This window comes from Canis aureus, chromosome 2, assembly GCF_053574225.1.
Source record: "Canis aureus isolate CA01 chromosome 2, VMU_Caureus_v.1.0, whole genome shotgun sequence".
Classification (NCBI taxonomy): domain Eukaryota; kingdom Metazoa; phylum Chordata; class Mammalia; order Carnivora; family Canidae; genus Canis; species Canis aureus.
Genome location: NC_135612.1, coordinates 15,148,481 through 15,176,378, shown reverse-complemented (window position 1 = coordinate 15,176,378; position 27,898 = coordinate 15,148,481). Strand labels below are relative to the sequence as shown.

Sequence of the window (27,898 nt, the reverse complement as noted above, 5' to 3'; positions counted from 1 at the left end):
ATAGTTTAATACCATGTTTATCTTATTATTAAGTCTTAGGGTTGTATTTAGTAACATTTAGACTTAGAATTATGGGAAAGGCTACATACAATGTTCAGTGATGTAGGACTCTACCAAAAATTTGGGACAACAAACATAATTCAAAGATAATTTTGGCATTGTAGTGTGGCCTTAGTCTCATGATGAACAAGGTCAAATTTTATTTGATATTTGGTCTTTATTCTTGAGCATTCATTAGAAACAAAATTCTTGTGTGACTGAGAGTTGATTTGTTTTCTAGGGAAGTGGGTACTAACTAAGGACTACATAATTCATAGTGCCAAAAGTGGCAGATGGCTTGATGAAACAACTTATGAATGGGGCTATAAAATTGAAAAAGACTCCCATTATTCACCTCAAATGCAATCTGCACCTAAAAGATGGCGTGAAGAACTGAAACGCACTGGTGCTCCAGGAGCCTTCCACAGATGGAAAGTTGTCCTCCTTGTTAGAGCTGATAAACGAAGTGATTCTCTTGTAAGGTAAGATGAGATCTCGTAAAACCTAAAGCAATGGATGAAAAAACAGTTTTGGTTTGCTTGAATACCTTTTTTGTAGTTCTTTGAAATTATTGATTTCATCTAAATGGGCCATGGTGATTTACCCTGTAATCTCCAAGTTAAGCCGTTCTGTACTTAATTAAGTATATGTGTCCAACAGAATAAAATCTATAGTATTGCTTTAAATTTTTCTTGGGTTTCTGTTTAACTTCCCATGTTATTTCTTTTGACTAACTCAAGCAAAATTAGGAAAAAAAAAAAAAAAAAACTTGGAAGATTTTTGAAATAATTTTCAATTTTTCCAAAAGCGTTTTTCTGGGTTTATATAGTACAGTCTTCATGGTTAATGCTGTTTCCTTCATTATTTCATTTCTTTCTAACTTTTCCATTCTATTTTTTAGTTACTGGATATTCTGAGACTGCAATGACTTGTAGGGAGATGCAAAAGTCCTTTTTCCCCTTTACAGAAGTATAATTTATAGACAAATAAAATGCACACATTTTAAGTATACATTCTGATAAGTTTGGACAAATTTATACACCCTTATTATCCCCCCAACTATAGTCAAGAGGACAACCATTGATTTCCTTTGTGTCACCATACATTAGATTTGTCTTTTTTTTTTAAAGTTCATGTAAATGGAATTATTTTGTATATACTCCGTTGATGTAGTTTCATTTACTTAACTCATTGTTTTTGAGATACATCCAGGTTATTGTGTGTACCAGGCATTCATTCCTTTTTGTTGCTGAGTAGTATTCCACTTTGTGGATGTATCACTGTTTATTCACCCATTGATAGACATTTGTTTTTTGGTTTTGGTTTGGTTTTTTTTTTTTTTTTCCACTTGTGCTAATATAAATAAAGCTGTTATGAACATTTGAGTAAAAGCCTTCATGTACTTTTTTTTTCTCTTGGGTAAATACCAAGAATGAAATTTCTGGCTCAGATGGTAGTTGTGTACTTAACATTATAAGAAAATGCCAAACTGTTTTCTGAAGTAGTTGTACTATTTTACATTTTCTCCTAGCAATTTGCAAGATTTCAATTGCTCTGCACTTACTTTGGCACTATTGTCCAAAAACCACTTGACTATATTTGTGTGATCTATTTCTGGGCTTCTTACTCCATTGGTATCTGTGTCTACCTTATACTAAAAGCACACTTTTGGTTACTGTAGCTTTATAATGAGTCTTGAAATCAGGCTGGTGAGCCTCCCAACTTCGTCCTATTAGAAATTTTGATGATTCTGGAGTTTTTATATTTCCATATACATTTTTGAACCACCTTGTTAATTTCTACAAAAAAGCAAGCTGGGATTTCAATTTGGATTCTACTGAATCTATGGGTCCAATTGGGAAGAATTGAGATCTTAACAATATTGAGTTGTCCTATTTATAAACTGCATCTCTCTCCAGCTCTTTGGTTTCTGCCTTTAGTGTATTATAGTTTTCATTGTATAGATCTTGCACATATTTTGCTAAGTTTAATCCTAGGTACTTCATGTTTTGGGAACCTATTATAAATGGATTGATTGCTCTGAAAGTTTTTATGTACATCTCTTGAGATAATTGGCTTTCTCCTTTATTAATATGGTAAATTTTTCTGGTGAATTTTAAATGTTAAACCAAACTTGTATTCCTGGGCTAAACTGTATTTTATCATAAAGTATAATCCACTTTTTAATAATTGCAGTTTCTGTCAGCAGGTATTTTGTTAAGAATTTTTTTATTTCCAACCTGAGCAACTGATAAATGTAAAAATATACAAATTTAATATCATGGATTTTTTCTTCTGTAATTAGGAATTAAATGGTTGTTCACTCTGATCATTTCTTCTTTAAAAAAAAATACTTATTTATCTGAAAGAGAGAGAGAGCACAAAGGGAGAGAGAGAAGCCAACTCCATGCTGAGCAGAGAGCCTGATGCAAGGCTTAATCCCAGGTCCCTGAGATCATGACCTGAGCCAATAGCAGATAAGTGACCCAGGCTCCCTTTTTTTTTTTTTTTTTTAAAAGAAAGACCAAGAGCTCCTGAGATGGGGGAGGGAAATAGGGGAAAAGGATGGGGGGTGAAAGAGGGAGAGAGAATCTTTAGCAGGCTTCACGCCCAGTTCAGAGCCTGACAGGAGGCTCAATCTCAAGACACTGAGATCATGACCTGAGCCAAAATCAAGAGTTGGACACTTAACCAACTAAGCCACCCAAGTGCCCAGACTCTGACCTTTTCTATTCAATATTTTATTAGAGATCTGGACAGTACAATAAGGCAAAGACAAATAAGAGACAGAGTTAGATAGAAAGAAATAAAAATAATTGTCTTTATTTCTAAAAGATATGGACATATACTAAGTAATTTATCCAGAAAAGCTATTAGAAGTAATTCTTGAATTCAAGATGACAGGATAATAAGTCATTAATAAAAATTAATGGTGTTTTTATATACTAGAAATGAACAATTGGAAATTAAAATTTTAAAAGCAACATATTACCTGTGGTTTTTAGCAATTTGATAATGTGTCCAGATGTGTATGTGTGTTGATTTTGTCTATTATTTATTTGTTCATGTTATTTGCATGGAGTTCTTTGAACTGCTTGGACTTGTGGGTTTTTAATTTTTATTAATTATGGAAAATTATCAGCCATTAAGTTTTAAATTCTGTTGTGTTCTTTCCCTTGTGCTCTATTACTTGTATTTTAGACCATTTAATTCTTTTCCACCTTTTTTTATGTTGTTTTGTTTTTAACTTTCCCATTTTTGTGTTTCAGTTGGATAATTTCTATTGACCGATCAAGTTCATTGATTCCATCCACAGTTGCATGCAGTCTGTTCATAAGCCTGTCAAAGACATTATCCTTTGATATAGTAACTTTTATTTCTACCATTTTAATGTACTCAGTTCTCAGTTCCTGATCTCTTAGTGCAGTTTGTTCAATTTTTCCTTTGTATCCTCAAACATTTCAGTAATTGTTAAAGTCCCTTTCTGATACTTTCAACAAATGGATCATCTCTCTGTGCTTTATATTCCTTTTTCTCTTGACAGTGGTTTGATTTTCTTTTTGTGAATGTCTTTTATATTCTTTATTGCATGTATAGATATTGCATATATAGCAGTAGAGGCTGTGATAAGTATTTATATCCAAAAATGGGCTTTTGGGTAGTTGAATTAATCTTGTCAATTTTTGAGCAGGTTTGAGGTTTTGTTAATACTGTAGTTACCTTCACTGCATCCTTTCTGGTTACTCCTGCAGTGGAGTACAGTTTCTTTACGGTTGACCTGGGTTCTAGGGTGCTGGAGGGTTTCCGATTGATGTTTTTGCTTCGCTCTCAGCTTTCAGTAGTCCCTGCACTGCTAGGTCACAGAAGGACTCTGGTCATTCTTTTCCTCTCTTGCTTGTTATTCCTCTCTAGGTTGGGGGTAAGAATAAGATGTGTTTTTGGTTCTGCTAGATAGACTTCGGTCCTAAGCATTCTCTGTGTTCTTGTTCTCTGGGGTTAGGACTTTCTCAATATTTGTGTCTCAGTCCCCCATTGCAGCCAAATTCTGCTTTGTATGTATGAGTAGGGTTTTGACAAGAGAGAATTTCTAGCCTCTGCCCCACTATTAGATTTCTGTTTTGTATTAATGAAGGAACCTGTGTCTGAGTGGCATTTCTTCTGCCCTTTGTCCAGGGACAGATGGCTTTTGCTTCTATCCCTTGTCCAGAAACAATGGATCCATTTTGAGGCTACACAGCAGGACGTTTTCCTGCCCTTTTCTCGAGGCACGTGGATTTTACTTACATTCTCCCAATAGAAGCAGTGCATCTTTTCCTAGATTCTCAAAGTATAAGACTTTCTTACCTTACCCGAATGACTTGGACATTTGCTTCATATGACAGAAGGATCCAGGGAAGTGGACTTGGTTTTAGGTCTATCTCTTGATGGCCCACTTGTGCTACCTGGTAGGGAATCTGTTATCTGCCATTAATCTTTTTCGTGAATACTGAGGTCTGTGGCTAAGAGCTTGCAAGTGAGGGTAGACTTTCCTGGAGTCATTGACTCTCAGATACTGTAAATTGTCATAGTACTTGCACTTGGCTCTTAAATTTGTTAGAGTTTTACTTTATTTTAACCTATTTTTATGACCACTACTTCTCTCCTGCATCCTGGCAAAATGAGAGTTTTGAGTCTCCAGTCTCTTCACAAAGGGGCTTATCTTTATCGCTCTTAGGGAAATTAAGTTTCTTGATTGGTTGTTACCTCAGTCCTCTGATGGACTTCTGGAAAGTTAAGTTTTTAGAGATTTTTTGTTTTTTCTTACTGTTAGGTGATAACATTGTTCTCTTGTGACTTTAAAAATCCTAAGCACAACTAGAACTTGCATGAAACTCTTGGGATGTTTAAAGTTAATTAATCGAGGGACACCTGGATGGCTCAGCGGTTTAGCACCTGCCTTCAGCTCAGGTCGTGATCTTGGAGTCCTGGGATCGAGTCCCACACTGGGCTCACTGTGTGGAGCCTGCTTCTCCGTCTGCCTATGTCTCTGTCTATGTCTCTCTCTCTCTCTCTCTCTCTCTCTCTGGGTCTCTCATGAATAAATAAATAAAATCTTAAATAAATAAATAATTGAAGACTAATTTTTTTTTAAAGAATGCTGGCAACTGTAGTACTTTTTTGTGGTTTAGAATGATTTCCTTGGAGGTATGTTGCCCTCTGAGGTAGCTGCTTACCTAAACTTCTCTCATTATCCTTTTGGTTTATGGAGGTGACTTTTCCTTAGGAAATAAATTCAGTATTCTTGATTCTTAAAAGTCTTCCCCATATCAGGAAGTGGATAAGTAGAAAGAAGAGCATGATTTCTTATCATCTTCTCTGAGCCACTTATAATTTAAGAAATCACTACAGTAGTTATTCTCCATGGCACTCAAATAATTCTTTCAGAAAGTTCTACTCCTACTCCTAGAAAGTAATTGATTTAGATAATTTAACTGACTATACTAAAAAAAAAAAAAGAAAAAATACTTTCTATACTATTTACATTTTTAGAGTTCTGGAGGCTGGAAAAGCAAATGTTATTTTACCAAAAAGCTCACAGAGTGGAATAACTCATGTGATTGCCAGTAATGCAAGAATCAAGGCTGAGCAAGAAAAAGACCATTTTAAGGCTCCATTTTATCCAATTCAGTATCTAGGGGATTTTCTTTTAGAGGTAAGTAAAATAAACAATAAACATTTTTGAGTGTTTATTTTATAAAAATACTGATATTGTGAAATATGTTAAAAATTAAAATACGTTCTGAAAAAAATTAAAATATGTTCTGAATTTTAAAAATACAATGATTAGAAGTACAGTTCCATAGATCCACTTAAAAACAGATTTTTTTTTGTAATTCAGTATAGTACTATATATGTGTTTTCAGGGTTTTCTTAATAACATTTTTTCCTAGCTTACCTTATTATAAGAATAGAGAACATAATACATGTAGTATATAGAATATATGTTAATCAGCTGTGGAGGGTGTTGGTGCCCCTAATCCCCACATTGTTCAAGGTCAGCTATAATTAAAGTGACATATTTTTAAAGGCAGTTGCTCTCAATTATTTAAACATTTGAGAATATTTTTGATAAACGTAAAAAAAGTTTGCTTGTTGAATTTAAAATTTGTCTTTGAGTCTCTAGTTGTCCTTTAGTGATGTTTACTACAAACTAATTTTAACATTTTAATGTCAGTATAAATAAAATAGCAATGGATTATAGTATATAGTATTGTTTAATAATTTGTGGGTAATTTTCCCATAAAAAAAATAAGCAGCTCTTTTTAAGGTTTTAGAAATATTTTCCTGTTCTATTCCTCTACCTCCTTTTTCCTACTTAGCCCAAATACCACTTCTTAAGTTGTTTGAATGAGAACAGCCCTAGAAGAACTTCTCTGGATGTAAGAATTTTTAAGAAGGTAGAAAAACCTCAGTATGTCTAAAAACTTGTTCTTCTAGGAAATACAGCCTCCTTAAATGTTTCCATCTCAATAGATGCTCTAATCTTTTATCTAATAATTTATGTTAGAGACCTGGATATCACCCTTGAAACCTTCCTTTCCCTCCCGCCCCCCCCCCCCCGCCATCTTGTCAATCAACAAATCCTATTGATTTTATTACCTTAAATAACACTTGAATCACGGTGCTTCTGTCTTCCTATATTAACATCATACTAAGTCGTCCTCTTTCCCCTGCCCTCCTGGAATACACTCTTAATTATTCTCTATCTTTTAACTCTTGGTAATATACTGATTATTACTCTTACCTTTTTCTTCTCTAGTCCATACTGCTTCATTCAGAAGGAGCAGAAAATGCTCTGTGTAAAACAATTCTAATCTTGTCACTGTCCTACTTAAACCCTCCAGTGGCTTCCCATTGCCTTTAGGATAAAATCCTAAACTTCTAACGTGGCTTAAAAACTACCCACAGAATTCTTGTCAGTCCTGCCTTTCAGATGTGTCCTGCTCAGTTTTTTTCAGTGCTTGATTATACTATAACAAAATTGCTTTCTCCCATTTTCTTAAATAGGCTAAGCTACTTCCTGCCTCAGTCTTCTTAAAAGCTACATTTTCTGTCTTAAAAGATTCTCCTCGGTCCTCTCACTCTCTGTGCCTGCCAGCCTTCTGTTCATTATTCAAATTCCAGTTATAATGATGTCTTCAAGGAATCAACTGGCTGATTACTTAGTTAATGTCTGTTTTCCCCATCTAAACCAAAGGACCATGTCATCAAGATGATATCTGTCTTTTCTATAGTTATATCTGAATCATCTTGCATAAAGCCTGGCACATACATGGTTCTCATTTTTTGTTAAATGGAGAAATTATGAAGTATATCTTAGTCTTCCAAGAGTAGACATAATATATCATTCTGTAATTACCTTTCCCTACTGAGTAGCAGCAATGTAGATTGGAAATTTGACCTTATTTCAAGAGATGGATCTGCTTGGACTACAGATCTCATTGCCCTTGACAACGTTTGGTCTTGGAATGGGCATATGAAATGGTTCTGATCTGTGAGACATGAAGAGTAATATGTAAGAGCTTCTGGGAAGTTTCTTTTTCCTTCTGAAGAAAGCCACTGACAGCTTGGCTCCTGCTAGATGTGAACATGGAAGAATATAATCTAAATTATTAGTAGCAGCCAGTTTTTGACCATGAAGATAAGTAGCCTTAAGATGAAACCAACCCTGTAGATAGCAAAATATAGAGACAGAATGTGGATCCTTGCAGAGATACTGGAGTTGGTGGATTAGCCAATCCTGAAACCTGTCTCAGCGCTGGACCACATCACCATGTTGTGAGATAATACATATCCATAGTATTTACATTACTTTGAGTTGGTTTTCTATTACTTGCAACCAAAAGCATCCTCTCTGATCTACCTATCTGAACAGTTTAATTGTTAATAGAATAAAAGCCATTCTTAACTAGCTTAGTAAAAGTACCTGAATTTTCTTTTTTCTATGGAAGGAAATGAATAAAGTGTAAAATATGAAATGCTTTATCCATAGTCTTATTTTACTGCAATAATTGGACAGCATTCAGATTCATTTACTAAAATATTGGAAGGGAGCAATAGTATATCAAGTAAAAGTAGCAGGTACTCCGTAACTTAACATTTGTTTTTAGAATACATTGTGTTTTTTTTGAATACATTGTTTTAAAAGATCTGGATTAGACAGCTGGGAATTCGTGACTATTTATTCCATATAAAGAAGGCATTTTGTGATCACTTCTGAGAAGAAAATAGCTTCATCGTAATGTCTTTCTTTTCTTCTACCACTTTGGCATACAGTATATCAGTCCTCATTAGATGGATTCTGTAGTATCCCGACAGTTGCCATGTAAAATGACAGAGTTAAAATAAGAAGCAATTGTTTAAAAAAAGTTTTCTTTAACCTGCTTTTACTTTTTTGGAAAGCTACTAAGTAAAAGATTTGGTAATCTATTTTAGTTCAGGTTTATAGATCTTTATTGAAAACTTTTGATGTACTAGGTACTATGCTGTGCACTAGGCAAAATAAATAGACCACATGTCAGACTTCGAGGTGCTTAGTATTTAGTGGTGAAAGCAGAACATGAAAACTATTACCCTTTAGTGTGTGTTGTACATTGCAAAATCAAGCAAGGTAAAAGAATTAAGAGGAACAAATGACTAATGTATCTCAATTGTTGGTCCACAGAAGGCCTCACAAAAAGATGATACTTAGGAATGCTTAAAACTTCTTTTGACTCATCCATAAGAAAATAAAAGTAAACCACAGAAAAATCTTACAGAAATACAGTAGGAATAATAGGAAAAAAACATAAACTTTTTTGTGGCAGATCAACTGATCTATGACCCAGATTTATAATAAATAAGATTATAATAAGATTTTAATAAATAATTTATAACTAATAAGTCTTAAGAGTCCTTTAATGAGACTGAATTTCTTATTTTGTAACATAGATGCTAATACTATCTTACTGTAGCTGTTTTGAGAACTACTACAACTGTTATTCTGGATTAATATTTATTGAGAAATTACTGTGTATCAAGCCCTCCGCTAAGCATTATATACCCTTAATCAATCTATTTATCTTTCTTTTCCTTTTTCCTTTCCTTTCTCCTTTCCTTTCCTTTCCTTTCCATCCCTCCATCCTTCCTTTCTTTCTCCACCCAACATGGGGCTTGAACTCATAAACCCAAGATCAACAGTTGCATACTGTCCTGACAGAGCCAGCCAGGCACTCCTAAATACGCTTAACCTCTGATGGTTCAACCAGGAATCATATCTTTGTATTTAGCTTTTAAAAAATTAAAAGAAACTGTCTACCACAGGGGGACAAAAAGTACCCTTAACCTTATTTTAAACATCATGTTCTTAGGTCTGTGTATTATAGCCTCATTTTATAGTTGGCAAAATGGGGTACAGTCAAGTTAAATTATTTGCCCATGCTCCTACAACTGCCATGTGTCAGACCAAAAATTTAAGGTCAAGCACTCAGTAACATTGATGACTTCACTAATCGAACCCCCTTTCCTGTACTCTCTTTTGTCATTATTAGGTATCTTTTATCACCTGGTCTGTTTCTGGGTAGTTAAAAATACCTAGTGCTGTAAGCAGTACTGTAACTAGTACTCAGTCATAAGATCTTGAGATACCATTTAAGAATTAGGGTATAGATACTAGTTAGAAACCATGTAAAACACTCTTGACCTCTCTGATTATGCATCCTGTGTCATGAATTAATTCAAGTTGTATGGAAAATGCCTTGGCTGAATCCAGGAATATGACCTAGAGACCAGAGTCTATCTATACTTAGTACAGAATAGTAAACCCTATCACATAGCTGAATTAGAGGCCACACCAACTATCATTGCCACACTCTGCTGCTCTACTCCTAAACAATAGAATAATTTACTGTATAAGTAGGCGTTTGATCATATATTTGGAACAAAGCATTACACTATATAATGTATTATTAGGAGGCAGACAAGGCCCTTTTTTCATAGGTCGTGTAGGAGACAACCCAATGCCTATACACAGTTGTCACTAAAGAAGTATTTATAAAATAAGGAATAAGAAATGAATATTTACAGATAAATAAAATAATTTCTATATATTTCATTATAAGTAGTCAATTACTTGGGTGATTTGGAAAAAATAGACAATGATCGGGGATCCCTGGGTGGCGCAGTGGTTTAGCGCCTGCCTTTGGCCCAGGGCGCGATCCTGGAGACCCGGGATCGAATCCCACGTCGGGCTCCCTACATGGAGCCTGCTTCTCCCTCTGCCTATGTCTCTGCCTCTCTCTGTGACTATCATAAATAAATAAAATTAAAAAAAAAATAAAAGACCCTTTAAAAAAAATAGACAATGATCATTTAACTATAAAAAGTAGGTTATTTTATAAACCTTCTAAGTGTCATAGTTTGGGCAGTCCAGGTGGCTCAGCAGTTTAGCGCCGCCTTCAGCCCAGGGCGTGATCCTGGAGACCTGGGATTGAGTCCCACGTCAGGCTCCTTGCATGGAGCCTGCTTCTCCCTCTGCCTGTGTCTCTGCCTCTCTCTCTGTGTCTCTCATGAATAAATAAATAAAATCTTAAAAAAAATAAATAAATGTCACAGGTTATATTTTTTAATTAGTTAATTTATGTAGGGTGTTTGCATAGTACATCTCTAAGTCACAGGTCAATATCTACATCTGCAATGGATACGTAAGTTAATATATTCAGGATTAGAAAACAATATGTTCTGGGATCCCTGGGTGGCGCAGTGGTTTGGCACCTGCCTTTGGTCCAGGGCGCGATCCTGGAGACCCGGGATTGAATCCCACGTCGGGCTCCCGGCGCATGGAGCCTGCTTCTCCCTCTGCCTACGTCTCTGCCCTCTCTCTCTCTCTCTCTCTCTCTCTCTCTGTGACTATCATAAATAAAAAAACAAAACAAAACAAAACAATATGTTCTTACCTAGTTGTTACTGATAATAGCATGCCCTTTTGTGTATTCTGTGTTACTGGAATCTATATGGGATTAACTCATTCTGTATTTTAGACCTTTCTTGATGATCTGGGTTTTTAAGGATTTTATCCTCTCATTGTCAACCAGGTTTAAATTTAAAGCCAGATACTCAATTATATCCCACTTCAAGTTGTCCTTAACAAAAATTGTTTGTACATTCATAGTATTTCTTTGATCTCTGGAATAGGAAGGAAGAAAAGTCTTCATTTTTCTTAGTTTTCAGTTTTACTTTCTTGAGTAGCTGAAGAAAGTCAGGTACTCGCAGGAATTATTCTTTGATTGGAAGATTGCAGCCTGCTAAAAGACCCTCATATCTACATAGGGAACCAAAGATGATACCATAGGCCTTATGTATTTCAGCTTATATCATCATTGTTCCCTAAAAGAACAGTGGTTCTCTGCTGTCTATATAAAGGTAGTGAGTCTCTGAATACCCTTCTTTAAGTACATTGTGGGATACATCATGAACTCCTCTTTACTTCCATCTCTTTATCTTACTGAACTTATAGATTTCTTTGTATAGGTATATATGCAAGTGTCTTTAACATCATTAGTAGGTGTTTTATAAATTCAGTTTGGATTTCTTGGCAAGAGAAATTTAAATATTTGAGATAGAGATAGGTGAAAATAATTGTTTATTGCTATTCAAGTAAAATAAGAGCTGCGAATTCATCTCTCAAGCCTCTTTTCCTCTATGTGTGTAGAAGACTTGCAGACAAGAAGTTTTATCAGTAAAAAGCTGAAAAATAACCAGAAGTAATCTATAATCTGAAACCTTTTTTTAGTCTGTATTGTACCTTTAACTCTGACAGGAACTGGATAAAATAATTCCATTCATGATTATTCACGAAAAGAACTGATTGTTACTAGACCAGTAGAGCATTTTTTTTTGAGGATACACAGAAATCACTTTATTATTTAGGACCTTTGTTTTGAATTATTTTTCTTGAAAGAATTTACTTCTGTCTAAATAGCTTTTGATTTAGAAGAGGGGATTTTTACCTACTTTTGCAGTTAGGTGAAGTTGCATAACAAAAAGTACATGTTGTTGAAATCATGCTTAATTGATTGTCTGAACCATTTATATATACGTACAGAAAGAAATTCAGAATGATGAAGATTCCCAGAGCAATTCTGTTTGGCATAAACATGGCAATCAGGAAAAAAACAAAGATTTCTGGAAAGATATGGGATTTCTTGAAATGAAAGGTGCCTTAAAAGAGACCATGTGTAGAACCCAGGTAAAACTTTTTATGGGCCAAAAAATGTACATTTCTGGTTCTTACATAATTGAGAGGAAATATATGGAAGAAATGAGACGAATTTTGAAATTAGAGCTAGTATTTGAACCCAGTTCTCTGTTTTATCATCTATGATTTGAGCTTATTCAAGATATTGCCCTATGTCTCTATTTTTGAGACTCTTACTGAAATAATGCATATAGAAACACACAGTTCCTAATATGTAGTGTGTTTTCAACACGAGAATTACTTAAAATTCCCCTGAATGTTTAATATAAATCTGTTTCTTATAAAGAATTCTTCTCTGACAGCAATATGTATGTTCATGATTCCTGATCTAAAGTTTAGTATTTTGCTGCATATAAAACAAAATTTTTTTGAATGACACAAATGAATTCTATTTTGATTTAATAAGAAGAACAAGAAAGACTGAACTTGGAGCAATGAAAAGTAGAATAAGAAAGCATATATGTGGCTCTCATGTAAAACTTACCAAATAGCAACCAAAAAAAGGCTAGAATAGCTAATGTTTAATTATACTGAAATTCCTACTGTGTTTTATACAATAGACTCTTGGAGTGTGTGAGTGGCTCAGTTGGTTAAGCATCTGCCTTCTGCTGAGGTCATGATCCCGGGGCCCTGGTATCGAGCCCCTCATTGGGCTCCCTGCTCATCAGAGAGCCTGCTTCTCCTCCCTCTGCTGCTTCTCCTGCTTGTGCACTCTCTCTGTCAAATAAATAAATAAATCTTAACAAATCAGACTCTTTAGTTGATTTACCAAATCATTTGCCTATTATTATTACCCTAAACTAAATTTTTAAAAATTTATTTATTTATGTGTGAGAGAGAGAGGGCACACTAGGTGGGCAGGGACAGAGGGAAAGGGAAACTAGCAGATTCCCTACTTGAGTGGAGCCCCACGAGGAGCTCAGTCTCCCGAACCTAAGATCACGACCAGAACCAAAACCAAGAGTGGTTGCTCAACTGACTGCACCATCTAGGTGCCCCTAAACTAAAATATTGTCAAATGTTAATAGAAAGAAATTAAAAATTCTGCTTATAGTGTACCTGTCAAAAATTTTACAAAGAGAATTTGAAGAACTGTTTGGAACTTGATAAACTCAACAGTGCTTTAAATTATATATGGAGAAATTAGGTAAAACTTTATAATAGATTAAAATATTAATGGAATTTTTTCTGGCCTTTCCAAAGTACAGTTGATATTTATGTGACTTACAAGACTGCTTTCTATGATGAACTACATGTATGTGTAAGTGGTCTTTATATGAGGCTTTTTGAGCTAATTTGAGAAAAATGAATCGTAAGCCACACATATAAGAATTCAGAAAGGAATGTTAAATGATGGAGTTGCTAAAATAAACTTAGGGTTTTTTTTAACATGGAAAAAAAAGAATCAAATAGAGATTACATGAAAGATGTGGAAATTATGAAAATACATCGATTTATATTGTAGAACAATGAAATTGAAGTAGAAATTTCTGTTTTTTAAAACAAGTTTCATTGTACCAAAAAAGGCTCCTGAACCTAGAGAACTGATGGTCACCAGAGGGGAGGTGGGAGGAGGATAGATGAGATAGGTAAAGGGGATTAAGATCACACTTGGTATGATGAGACTGAGTAATGTATAGAATTATTGAATCACTATACTGTATACCTGTAACTAATAAAAATGAATATATATAACATAATGCATATATAAGTATATAATGAATAAACAATATGGTTTTAATACTCCTTACTCCATTTTTTATTATACCTATATGTTCTGTAAAATGATATTTTGAGGTGTTTTTATTTGATGTACCTAACACGGCAAGACTCTTATTTGATCTACAATCTAAAATTATTTTTAGAAATATTTGGAAAAATAAAATGAAGATAACCAAATTCTGTTAATGAAAGTACCTACATGAAATGTGTATGTGAACATAATATAAACCTTTCTGAACTAAAAATCTACATTTCTCAGCTTCATTTTAGTGTAACTAAGATGTAATACAACTTAAAGGGCTCTTTGCTATATAGTTAATCTTGTATATATGTTTTAGAAAACCTACCTTCCTGAGTGGGTTTTTCTATTGTGACTTGCACTGGTTGTGTTAAGGCTGTGTTTCATCCACAGTCTAACTGAAGTATTCTTACATGTGTGTAGAAAGAAATCCAAAATCACAATGAAGATGTTAATGTTAGTTCTCTTTTGACTGAACATCACAAAAAAGAAAAACTCAGAGATTCCAGGAAAGGTTTAAAATTTGTTAAAATGAGAGATGCCTTAAGAAGACACACATGTGGAACTCAGGTAAGACCTAAGTGAAAAATAATTTATATTTTAAAACTTTTCTAAATTTATCAAGTGGAATGATATTCATAAAATTGTTCCTTCTGAATTACATGTTCAAAAATTTATAAGGTGTTCATGCACAGTGTGAAAGAGAATACAAAAGAGTGCTATGTATGCACCAGCTAGGTTAAGAAACAGCATGACCAGTTTAAGATCCCACTGTGTCATTTCCAAACTATCCTCTTTCTCCCTCTTACCCGTGGGTGCCCTCTATCTTGGCATTTGTGTTGTTTTCTTGCATTTCGTTATAGTTTTGCCAGCTATGTACTTATCTCTAGCAATATATTGTTTAAATTTGTTAACAAACTTTTTCTAGTTTGTGGTGTTGATAGTGTTCTGTGACTTGCTTTTTTTCTTTTCTTTTTTTTTTTTCACCAGTATGTATATAATGTTTAATTGATCCATTGAGTTACAGCTGTATCTTAACCATTTTACTTAACTGATATAAGTAAATTTGGGATTCATTTTCTTGGTTTGTGTTTGCTTGGTTTTTGCAGTACGAACGTTGTGCCATGAACATTTTCTTCCTTCACTCTTGGTGCACATGTTCAAGAGTTGCTCTAGCATATATTCTTTGGGGTGGATTTGCTGGGTCATAATAAGGATTGTGCACGTTTAACTGAAATAGGTGATGCCCAGCTGTTTTCCAAAATGTTTTATTAATGTATATCTGCTTTAACAATGAATGAAATTTCCTCTTATATGAAACTATTATTTTTTTAATGTGGTATACTTACGTTGTAAGTCAGACTCTTGAGTTTTATTTGGATTTTGTAACCTGTCATTCATGTTGAGATTTAATTGTCTAAATACTTGTAGAAGGAAATTAAGAAAAAGGATGAAGATATACAAAGGAGCTATACTTTGAGGAAAAAACGCAAAAAAGAAAATGAAAGAGATTCCAGGAAAGACATCGAACATAACAAAATTAGAAGTACCTCAAGAAAGCACGTATACAGAGATCAGGTAAAATTTTATAAACTAAGCTAAACAGGTCATTTTCTTTGGCTTCCATATTATAGACATAATCTTATTTTCATAATTTATGCTTAATGTGTCAAATATAACCTATTTTCAGTTGATCTGTTATATTCATGACTAATGTTATAATTAACTTTGGCTTATAAGGACAGTATTTTTAACATGCATACATGAGGAAATGTGAATTAATAATCAGGATATTCAAGTATCTTATGTTTTGCCTGAATGTCACAAAAAAGAAGAAACAGAGAAGCTAAAATTTCTAAAATGAAAAATACCTTAGGACTACATGTGTATATGATTTGGGTAATCTAATCTAAATTTTAGTTTTTATCTTGCTCTTTCCTGGTATAATACAGATCATTTTTAATAGTTTGTCTTTTGAATCAAGAGGTCCTTCTTGAGTTAATTATTCTAGAGTATAACTTCATTTTATCTAAACTACAGCATGTTCATATACATATATTCAGAAGGATCTCCAGAAAAAAAAGATAAAGATAAATAATGAATTGTGTTATATGGGACTATGTCAACAAAGGGGTTGGGGAATACTTCCTTCCCACCAAAGATTGGGAACAGGTTAAAACCTTGGGAACCTCTTTTACCCAGGTAAAACTGCAAATTAAAATGTTTACCTTTTTTTAAAACTTTTTATTTCATTGTGTAATTTAAAAAAAAATTTTTTTTATTGGAGTTCAATTTGCCAACATTTAGCATAACACCCAGTGCTCATCCTGCCAAGTGCCACCCTCAGTGCCCAGTCACCCCAACCCCCCTGCCCACCTCCCCTTCAACCACCCCTTGTTCATTTCCCAGAGTTAGGTGTCTCTCATGTTTTGTCACCCTCACTGATATTTTCACTCATTTTCTCTCCTTTCCCCTTTATTCCCTTTCACTAATTTTTATATTCCCCGAATGAATGAGACCATATATGTGTCCTTCTCCGATTGACTTATTTCACTCAGCGTAATACCCTCCAGTTCCATCCACATCGAAGCAAATGGTGGGTATTTGTCGTTTCTAGTGGCTGAATAATATTCCATTGTATACATAGACCACATCTTCTTTATCCATTCATCTGTCTATGGACACCGAGGCTCCTTCCACAGTTTGGCTATTGTGGACATTGCTGCTATAAACATCAAGGTGCAGGTGTCCTGGCATTTCACTGCATCTGTATCTTTGGGGTAAATCCCCAGCAGGGCAATTGCAGAGTCGTAGGGCTGTTCTATTTTGAACTCTTTGAGGAACCTCCACACAGTTTTCCAGAGTGGCTGCACCAGTTCACATTCCCACCAACAGTGCAAGAGGGTTCCCCCTTCTCCACATCCTCTCCAACAGTTGTTTCCTGTCTTGTTAATTTTCCCATTCTCACTGGTATGAGGTGGTTTTGATTTGTATTTCCCTGATGGAAGGCGATGCAGAGCATTTTCTCATGTGCTTGTTGGCCATGTGTATGTCTTCTTTAGTGAAAATTTCTGTTCATATCTTTTGCCCATTTCATGATTGGATTGTTTCTTTGCTGTTGAGTTTAATACATTGTGTAATTTTTATAAAATATGATTGTAAGGATCTTTGTTGTTGACAATGCTGCATGAATGTGTTCTTGTATTCTCTTGTTTTTTTATGGTACTTAACCTTTGTGATGATGTCTTTAATACACTGTCTAAAGTACTTTCACATGTATGCAGAAAGAAATGAAGAATTCTGTTTTTGCTGATCGTGCCAAAGAATCAAAAACCAAGGATGTCGAGACAGATGTGGATATTGCTGAAATAAAAAATGACTTAAGGAAGCACATATACAGAGCTCAGGTAGAGCTTGGCATACTAAAATTTTCTATAGTTTCCTATCCTTCTCTAATAGAACCAAAAAACAATAATAATAGTTATGACTCATTATCTTTAATGTATCTTAACATTTTCTCAGTTTATTAAATTGTTATGAACAGTAATGTATTTGTACATTTAATAAATATGCTGAATTCTCTGCCATTTATAGCTCAGTGAAGCTATGGATAAATTAGATGTTTATAGACCGTGATGATCTTTGGGTTCTGAGATCTAGCCCAGTGTCCAGCTCCATGTTCAATGGAGCCTGCTTAAGATTTGTCTCTTTACCTTGCCCCCTTTTCTCTCTTTCTCTGTCTTCCTCTCTAAAAAAGAATAAAAAATTAAAAAGTAAAATGCTTGCTAGCCTGATAAAAGAATGAGGCCCTTTTCTGTTTTCCTGGCTCAGCCTTCAGAGTTGGGGCGGGGGAGGATCTTCTCGGTGATCTTGCCTGCCCCCAGTGGTAGAGAATTGCTAATGATCTGGGACCATGATCTTTTCTTTCTCCAGTGATAAAGATTTTGTTTTCCTGTTCCCTTACTCAGGGGGTTATGGGTGTTCACTTCTACATTCTAGGTGGACGCCAAAGCTTTATCATTGTTCTAATTTGTGTTTCTTTGGCAGTAGCAAGTTTGAGCATATTTTATACCTTTACTTGCCATTTGTGTCTTTGTCACCTACTTACTTACATTCTTTTTCAGTTTTCGTTAGGTTATTTTATATCATTGTATCTAGAACTCCATATATAATGAGAACAATATCTCTTTTTATGTTGGTTACAAGTATTTCTCCAGTATAATCCTTTAAACAAATATATAATTCCAGGTGTATTAAGATGATACAGGAATGGGCAGCCCTGGTGCCTCAGCGGTTTAGCACCGCCTTCAGCCCCGGGCGTGATCCTGGAGACCCCAGATTGAGTCCCACGTCAGGCTCCCTGCATGGAGCCTGCTTCTCCCTCTGCCTGTGTCTCTGCCTCTCTCTCTCTCTCTCTCTCTCTCTGTGTGTGTCTCTCATGAATAAATAAGTAAAATCTTTTTTAAAAAATGATATAGGAAGACTACATATGCATATGTTACTATATAGGAAACATGACTACATTTTTTTTCTTCTGTGGACTTTTATACAAAATATTCTCATTTATATTTCTAATTATTAAAATACTAAGGACAGTGGACCTCTTCAGGTCTTCAAAGTGAATATGACTGCATTTTTTAGAAAGAATAGAGAATGTTCACTCATGAGACTGCTATTTTAAATGATAGAAGAAGGGTATCCCTGGGTGGCTCAGGGGTTTGTCTCCTGCCTTCAGCCCAGGGCATGATCCTGGAGTCCCGAGATCGAGTCCCACTTCGGGCTCCTTACAATGGAGACTGCTTCTCCCTCTGCCTGTGTCTCTGCCTCTCTTTCTCTCTATCTCATGAATAAATGAATAAAATATTTTTTTAAAAATGATGGAAGATACTAGTCTGAGTAAATGTTTATCAGTATCAGATCAATTACAGCTATTAAAGTGCTCCTGAGTCTATTGTGTAAGTTTGCCCACGGTTTTATTTTTTATATACTGAAATGTGTTTTTATATCTAAAAAGATGCTTAATTTTGGTAATATGGTTGCTGTTTTGTAGGCTATCAGATACAGCTGCATTAGAATAGATAAACAACCAGTGTACAACATCGAGGTAAGGGGCTTGGAGTAGGGTGGTGATGGAGTCAAAAAATAAGCTTTGTGTTTTGATGTTTTTAGTTACTTTGATATAAAGGAGTATGTTGTCTGTATAACAAAGCTTCCTATCAAATTTGAAATGCACTTTCTCTAATCAGAAATGAAAAAGAAAACTATTCTGTCAAAGCTCCAGAAAAATTATATATGGTAGTGCAAACTGATAAGAATTAAAAACTTGTGCTCATCATGGAGGAGTTATGTACCACGATTATCACATGGTGATAATCACAAGCCATCCATGGCTTTCACAATTACTTCTGGATTAAATTTTCAATATAATATTTTAAAAGTATATTATTTCCTTTATATCATTATTCATTTCTTTAGAATTTATTTCATGTAGTCTTTCAGAGTATTTTTGATTCTCCACTAATTCAGTTTAGTTATTTTTACTGTTCAAAACATTTTGACCAAGGGGAATGTATTTCATGAGTTATATTAATGTGCATCCTCAGAGTGATTCTGTGACACTACAGCAGTTGTAACCTTTTGCAAATACTGTGCTTAATAATATCTTAATATATTTAGTATAGTATATCTTAATGGATATAGTTTGCTTTTAAGTTTAAAAGAAAAAAAAAGACTAAAACATAATTTTGCCTCTAAAGAACTATGTGTAGCTATAGATCTCCCTGAAGTTTCCTCATGATCAGCTATACTTTGCAAATGTCTTTCAAAGTTTTCTTTTAGTGATATTTCCCCTTACTATTTAAGGCAACAGAGAATAATAAATCAACTAATAATGTATATTTTGTAGCACCTTATAGTTACAGAACAATAAAGTAAGATAATCTTAACCACGTAACAATCGTGAAGTTGTGAAGACAGGAATTATCTTCATTTTACAGATAAGAAAATTTTAAGTGTCCTTATTCAAGATTTGCTCCCAGAATTTTTTCTTCTTTGAGCCATAGAATCTTTTTTTTTTTTTTTAGGTTAAAAATGCTGAATTTCCCAGGGGTGTATTGAATTTAATTGAAAGTCTCATAGAAGGACAGTTTTTTAAAGAAGCAATTGAAGAACTTTCCTCTTTACAAGCACATTATATCCCTCCTGTATGCCTTCTTCATGCTCTACTAGAGAACATTCTACAGGTGAGAACAGACTTAAGGGTTTATAATTCTTGAGAGAATGTTAAAATGTGAACATTCTCATTTTTTATATATTTACAGCTTATTTTCTCTTTTCAGTATTTTTCCGTCATTTTAATAGAAATATAGTACCCATTTATTACAGTTTATTTCTTTTATTTATTTATTTATGGTATATTTTGTATTTGGAGTTACTATAAAACATTTACTAAAAAAATCACACTTTATTAGATAACGGTCATATAGAACTGACCTCACAATGAGAGACAAAATGGACTCTTAATGGAGTTACAGAAATTTTAAGTTAAACAGCAAGGACTGGTTGTCACAAAAGAAAGTGTTGAGTGCTGTAGGGTCATCTCACAAGGGTTATTTTCCTTCGGTGAGTTCATGGAGATCTAGTCTGATCTTGGTTATGTCCCAGAATTTGTCCAAATTGAGGAGGTGAAATTATGCCGATTATATATTATAAGACTTAAAAAAACACAATTACCTGGTACAGGATGTCAGAAAAAGCAGGGCAGTACTGTCGGTGATCTTCCCTGTCATCACCAAGTGAACTATTTTATAAATGCACCAAAGAAATTGAGTCATTCTGCAATCCCTCAGACCCTGGATTAGAGTGGAGAAGTATATTCTACTATTGGGGAGGAGGAAGGTACAGCTTCAGGGCAGTTGATGCAGAAGAAGGTGCAGAGGGGAGAAGAGTCTATCTCCATTGGGTGTTCATTCTGAATAACCCCATCATGAACCTAAGAGATTGCACTTTTGTGAAGGCCTGTTTTCCTGTGTGTATCCAGGTAGGACTGTGGATCTCCCCCCATAAGGATTATAGGACTGGACATCAACTCTCTTTGGTGGGTCCCAGTGAGGACACCTGAGATGCCCATTCCTATTTTTAAACTATTTTCTAGTTACTACTCTGAGTGATTTAATTTATTTTCTTAGAATCTCCAAGATAATTTTATCTTGGGAAAAATTTATCTGAATTTTTTCTGTGGCAGTGAAGTATCTAACATAAAAATCTGGTAAGAGTGATCTAGAAAGCCATTTATACAGTGATAATAATCATTTTTATTCACAGTACACAAAGATAATAAACATATTCCTTAAACTGTGAAAACTGAGAACAGCTTTTCAAAGGTAGCTTTCTAATTATGTTCATCACAGTGCCAATTTGAAGAAATAACAGGTGTAAGCTGTGTCAGACTAATGTTGGTGATAACATGAAGAGCTTCATACCTTTAATTCCTTTCAGATCACATCTGGGAACTCTTTTTCTTTTCTTTTCTTTTTTTTTTTTTAATCTGGGAACTCTCAATCTCACTATAATCATGAAAAGTAAAATGAACATTTCTTAGTAGTCTCAATAGCTGGGATTACCCAATGTCTTTAGAATGTGCCTTTCTCAGTTGTAGTATTTCACTAGCCAAATATTATAACTTCCAATTGATTTCTTTTGTCCAAACACATATGTTTGGCCAGAAAGGTAGGTCAGAGTTATTATAGTTTTAGACTGAATTAACTGGTGAAAGTGTACTTTTAGTTATAATTATTTATTTATTTTTAAATAATAGGATAACATAGATACATTTTCTGGCCGATACTTTCATATATTGTCAGCTCTCCTTCACCTACATCCTCCTTGGAAGTCTCCAGCCATGTCGCGATATTACCTGGAGCTGTTTCAGTGTCCAACTTGTATGAAAGGAGCATGGTCTCTAATTGAAGTGCTTATCAGGTAAGGAATTTGACTGTGAGGATACTAAATTTTATCTCATAATTGTGCTGTGTTATGTTTTAGATACAAATGAAATAAGTAAATTTTACTTTTGAAAAAAGTGTTTATGTTTGTGTATTATATTTATTGTAAACATCTTACAAAAGGGCCAAATCTAGGGGCACCTGGGTGGCTCAGTCAGTTAAGCATCTGACTTTCGATTTCGCCTTGGATCATGATCTCAGGGTCATGAGATTGAGCCCCATGTTGGGTGCCATGCTGGGCATGGAGCCATCTTGGGATTCACACTCTCCCTCTCTCTACTTGTGCATTATCTCTCTCTCTCTCTCTCTCCCCCACCCTCAAAAAAAAATAGAATATGAAAATAAAAAAAATTAAAAATGAAAGGACTAAGTCTAGATTGGTCATGTTTGTCATTTAGTTTATTTTGCAAAAAAAATTTTTTTTAAATTAATGAATACATGAAACAGGAAAGCCAAATCATTGTTTTCATTTCTTATTGTTTTTATTTAACAATGTGTGTACATATTATTTTAAAATCTAATTAAAATTTATTGAATATGGTTATCAAATTTTGATAATCAAAGTATAAACACTTGTATACATTATCTCTTCTGGTGTTTTTTGTTACATTTTTTTCAGCTAGAAATCTGAATTTTGAAGCTATTTCCTAGTCATCCCTTTCATGTCTCTGCATGTCATCTTCCTAGATTTTTCCTTTGTCTTGAAAATGTTTCTCTGGAAATCCTTTTATTTCTCTTCTACCAAAATCACAAATTGTTTTTCTTCTCTGATAGCTGCATGTATCTGATTCAGCCTGCTTTTGTCTAGAAAGTACTTTATTTTTATCCAAGTGTTCAGTTTTAAGGCTCCTAGTAGTGAGAGAAAGGATATTTGACTAGCTAGGAAAAGGCTTGAACTCTGCGTATCTCTTTAAGATGATAAAGATTCATTTTCTGTCTTGGCTGTGATATATTTGAAGTGAGATAATCATCTGGGTAGCGTGCATTTATTCATTCTTTCAACAAATGTTTATTGAGTACTTATTGGGAGCCAGGCACTATGCTACACTCTGGGGATAAAAAGATAAATAAAAAACATTTCCTTCACTTTTGAAGGTGACTGAGATATAAACACAATTTCTAACACAACAACAGTACTAGCCCAGCACTGGTATCGAATGTGAGGATATATGGGGTATGGGGCTGATGTGCTTCCTAATTTCCAAATCTGCTTCTTTTCTTTACTATCATCACCATTATTTAAAAGCCCTCATTGTTTCTTATTAAACTATTGCAATACCTGCTTTATTGCTCTTGATTCTACTTTTTTTCCCTTTATCTTCCAAAGTACCTCAGGATACTCTTTCCAAAATGATGTGTCATTTTCCAGATGACCATTTTCAGTTAACTTACATATCATGTATAAGAGACCCTTGAAACTCCTTAGCAAAACATGTAAGACCTTCCGTGGTTTACGTGCTGTGTCTCCTTCCCATCTTCATTATTTTCCCAAAAGGGCCCGGTGACTGAACTCTTTTTCATTTCCTATTTCTTTGCTCTTATATTTTCTCTGCCTAAATATACCTCCATTCTGCACCCCACGAATATTTAGCCAACTCCTAATTAACTTGTAACTTATGCCAGTACAAAAATTTTGCCCTTTCTTTTCAGTTAAGTTTGTCACTCACATCAACTTCTTACTTTCTCAAAAGTGCTCAATTTTTTAAGCTTTTTAAAATTTTGATTAACATACAAGGTTCTATTAGTTTCAGATATAACAATATAAAGATTCAGCAGTTCTTCATAGTACTCATTGTTCATCATGATGAGTGTACGCATTAATTCCCATCATCAATTATTGCCATCCACCCATCTTCCTCCCCTCTGGCAATGACCAGTTTGTTCTGTATATTTAAGAGTTTGGTTTCTTTTATTTGTATCTTTTTTTCTTTGTTAGTTTATATGTGGTATTTGGCTTTCTCTGACTGATTTATTTCACTTAGCATTATACCCTCTAGGTTCATCCATATTGTTGCAAATGGCAAGATTTTATGTTTTTTTATGGCTGAGTAATATTCCTTTATATCTACCACATCTTTATTCATTCATGTCTAAATGCATACTTGGGTTGCTTCCATACCATGGCTATTATAAATAATGCTGCAGTAAACACAGTGCATATATCTTTTCCAGTTAGTGTTTTCATTTCCCTTGGGCAAATGCCCAGTAGCAGACTACTGGATCATAATTTTTAATTTTTAAAATTTTTTGAAGAGCCTCCCTATTTTCCACAGTGGCTGTACCAGCTTGCATTACCACCAGTTGCATGAAGGTTCCTTTTTCTCTGTGTTCTTGCCAAACTTGATTCATGTGTTTCTGATTTTGACCATTCTGTTATATGTGAAATGATAATCTCATTGTAGTTTTGATTTGCATTTCTCTGATGATTAGTGATGTTGAGCATCTTTTCATACATCTTTGGCCATCTGCATGTCCTCTTTGGAGAAATGTCTTTTCATATCATCTGCCCTTTTTTTTTTTTTTTTTTTTTTTAATGTTCGGGACGCCTGGGTGGCTCAGCGGTTTGGCGCGTGCCTTTGGTCCAGGGCATGACCCCAGGGTCCCGGGATCGAGTCCCACATCAGGCTCTCTGCATGGAGCTTGACTCTTCCTCTGCCTGTGTCTTTCCTCTCTCTCTCTCTCTCTCTCTCTCTCTCTCTCATGAATAAATAAATAAAATCTAAACAAAATTAAAAAAAAAATTTCTTGTTCATTTGAGAGAGAGCACATTAGAGAAAGCAAGCACAAGTGGGTAACGGGGGGGAGAGGGGGAGCTGAGCAGGGAGCCCCATGTGAGACTCAATCCCAGAACCCGGAGATCATGGCTTGAGCCAAAGGCAGATGCTTAACTGCCTGAGCCACCCAGGCACTCCATTTTCTGCCCATTTTTAGGGGATTATTTGTTTTTTGGGTGGTGTTCCATAAATTCTTGATATACTTGGGCAGCCCTGGTGGCTCAGTGGTTTAGTGCCATCTTCAGCCCAGGGCGTGATCCTGGAGACCTGGGATCAAGTCCCACGTCAGGCTCCCTGCATGGAGCCTGTTTCTCCCTCTGCCTGTGTCTCTGCCTCTCTCTCTGTCTCTCATGAATAAATAAATAAAGTCTTAAAAAAAAAATCTTAATATACTTTGGATATTTACCTCTTATTATATACATCATTTTCATATATCTTCTCCCATTGTTTGTCTTTTCATTTATTTTGATGCAATTCCCATAGTTTAATTTTGTTTTTGTTTTGCTTACCTTAGGAGACATACCTAGAAAAATGTTTCTGCAGCTGATGTTAGAGATTACTGCCTGTGTTTTCTTCTAGGAATTTTATGGTTTCTTCTAGGAATTTTATGGTTTCAGGTCTCACATTTAGCCCATTTTGTTTTTGTGTGTGTGTATGGTGTAAGAAAGTGGTCCTGTTTCATTCTTTTGCATATAGCTGTCCACTTTTCCCAGCACCATTTGTTGAAGAGATTGTCTTCTCATATATTCTTGCCTTCTTTGCAGTGGATTAAGTGACTTTGTAATTATGGGTTTATTTCTGAGCTTTCTACTCTGTTCCATTGACCTATGTGTCTTTGTATCCATACTATTTTGATTACTACAACTTTGTAATAAACCTTGAAATCTAGTACTGAGATACCTCCAGTGTTTTTTTGTTTTGTTTTGTTTTGTTTAAGATTTTACTTATTTAGAGAAAGAGCATGCAAGTGGGGGTGGGGGGTGTAGGGAAGGGGGAGAATCTCAAGCAGCTCTGTGCTGAGCATGGAGCCCAATGCAGGGGTTAATCTCATAACCTGGAGATCATGACCTGACCAAAACCAAGAGCTGGACACTTGACTGACTGGGCCACTAAGGCGTCCTGTGAAACCTCCAGTTTTATTCTTTTTATGCTATGGCTATTTGAGGTCTTCTGTGTTTCTGTATAAATTTCAGCATTATTTTTTTCTAGTTTTAGGAAAACTTTATATTCTCCTAGGGATTGTGTTAAATCTGTAGATTGCTTTGAATAGTATGAATATTTTAACAATACTGGTTCTCCCAATGCATGAGCATGGAATATCTTTCCATTTCTTTGTATCTTCTTCAGTATCTTTCATCAATGTCTTAAAGTTTTTGAAGTACAGGTCTTTCACTTCCTTAGTTAAATGTATTCCTGTAATTTTATTCTTTTTGGTGCATTTTTAAGTGGAATTGTTTTCTTAATGTATAGAAATAAAACATCTTTGTATATTGATTTTGTATCCTGGGATTTGACTGAATTCATTCATCAGTTCTAGTAGTTTTTTGGTGTAGTTTTTCTATATATATACACTATCATGTTATCTATAAACAGTGAAAGTTTTACTTCTGCCTCTCAAATTTGGATGCCTTTTAGTTCTTTTTAGCTTGTTTGAGTACAGTGACTGGGACTTACAGTACTATGTTGTATAAAAGTGGTGAGAGAGGAAGGACATCCTTGTTCTTGATCATAGAGGTAAAGCTGTCCATTTTTTACCATTAAGGACGATGTTAGCTCTGGGTTTTTCATAAATGGCCTTTATTATGTTAAGGTATTCTCCCTCTAAATCTACTTTGTTGAGAGGTTTTTTCATGAATAGATATTGTAATCTGTGAAATGCTTTTTCTGCATCTATTGAAATAATCATGATTTTTATCCTTTCTCTTATTGATGTGATGTATCATGTTGATTGATTTGTGAAAATTGAACCACTCTTGCATCCTGGAAATAAATCCCACTTGATCATGGCGAATTGGTTTGCTCATATTTGGAGAATTTTTGCATCTATATTCATCACTTAATGACCTGTAGTTTTCTTTTTTGTGTATGACGTCTTAATCCAGTTTTGGTATCAAGGTGATGCTGGCCTCACAATGAATTTGGAAGCCTTCCTTCCTCTTCTAATTTTTGGAATAGTTTGAGAAGAGGAAGTTTTGAATCCTCTTTAAAAGTTTGGTAGAATTCACTTGGGAAATCATCTGGTCCTGGACTTATTTGTTGGGAGATTTTTTAATACTGCTTCAACTTCACTGCTAGAAATCATTCTGTTCAGATTTTCTAGTTCTTTCTGATTCAGCTTTTGCAAGGTTGTATGTTTTAGGAATTTATCCATTTCTTTTAGGTTGTCCAATTTGTTGGCATATAATTTTTCATACTTCCTTATAATCTGTTTCTGTGCTGTCAATTATTATTTCTTCTCTTTTTCATTTCTGAAATTAAGTCCTCTCTCAATTTTATTTACTTGTTTGTTTATTTATTTATTTATTTATTTTCTCTCAATTTTAACTGAATCTAGCTAAAGGTTTTTCCAGTTTTGTTCATCTTTTCAAAGAACCATCTCCTGGTTTCATTTAACTGTTCTATTGGATTTTTAGTCTCTGTTTGATTTATTTCTGCTCTAATCTTTATTATTTCCTTCCTTCTGCTGGTTTTAGGCTTTGTTCTTTTTCTAGCTCCTTAGGTGTAAGGTTAAGCTGTTTATTTGAGAGCTCTCTTTGAGACTCTATTGCTATAATCTCAGAACAGCTTTTGCTATCTCCCAAAGATTTTGGACCATTGTATTTTCATTTTCATTTGTCTCCATGTATTTTTTTGTTTCCCCTTTAGTTTTTTGGTTGACGTATTCGTTGTTCAGTAGCATGTTATTTAACCTACATGTATTTGTGTTGTTTCCAGATTTCTTTTTGTGGTTAATTTCTAGATTCCTACTGTGTGGTTGGAAAAGATGCATGATAACACTTCAGTCTTTTTGAATTTGTTGAGACTTGTTCTCTAGCCTTATATGTGATCTGTTCTGCAGAATTTCTAT

At 34.6% G+C, this 27,898-nt stretch overlaps 1 protein-coding gene across 3 annotated transcripts in view; it reads left to right on the top strand.

The window, feature by feature from the left end:
* Nucleotides 1-27,898, top strand: part of SLF1 (SMC5/6 complex localization factor 1) — an 84,467-nt gene that overhangs the window by 21,584 nt on the left and 34,985 nt on the right. For all 3 annotated transcript variants that reach the window (XM_077864521.1, XM_077864522.1, XM_077864523.1), the window contains 9 exons: nt 281-521; nt 5,569-5,731; nt 12,161-12,304; nt 14,478-14,624; nt 15,486-15,632; nt 17,339-17,461; nt 19,105-19,158; nt 20,138-20,296; nt 21,871-22,034. In XM_077864521.1, coding sequence (XP_077720647.1) covers nt 281-521; nt 5,569-5,731; nt 12,161-12,304; nt 14,478-14,624; nt 15,486-15,632; nt 17,339-17,461; nt 19,105-19,158; nt 20,138-20,296; nt 21,871-22,034 — 1,342 coding nt within the window. The remainder of the gene's footprint in view (nt 1-280; nt 522-5,568; nt 5,732-12,160; nt 12,305-14,477; nt 14,625-15,485; nt 15,633-17,338; nt 17,462-19,104; nt 19,159-20,137; nt 20,297-21,870; nt 22,035-27,898) is intronic.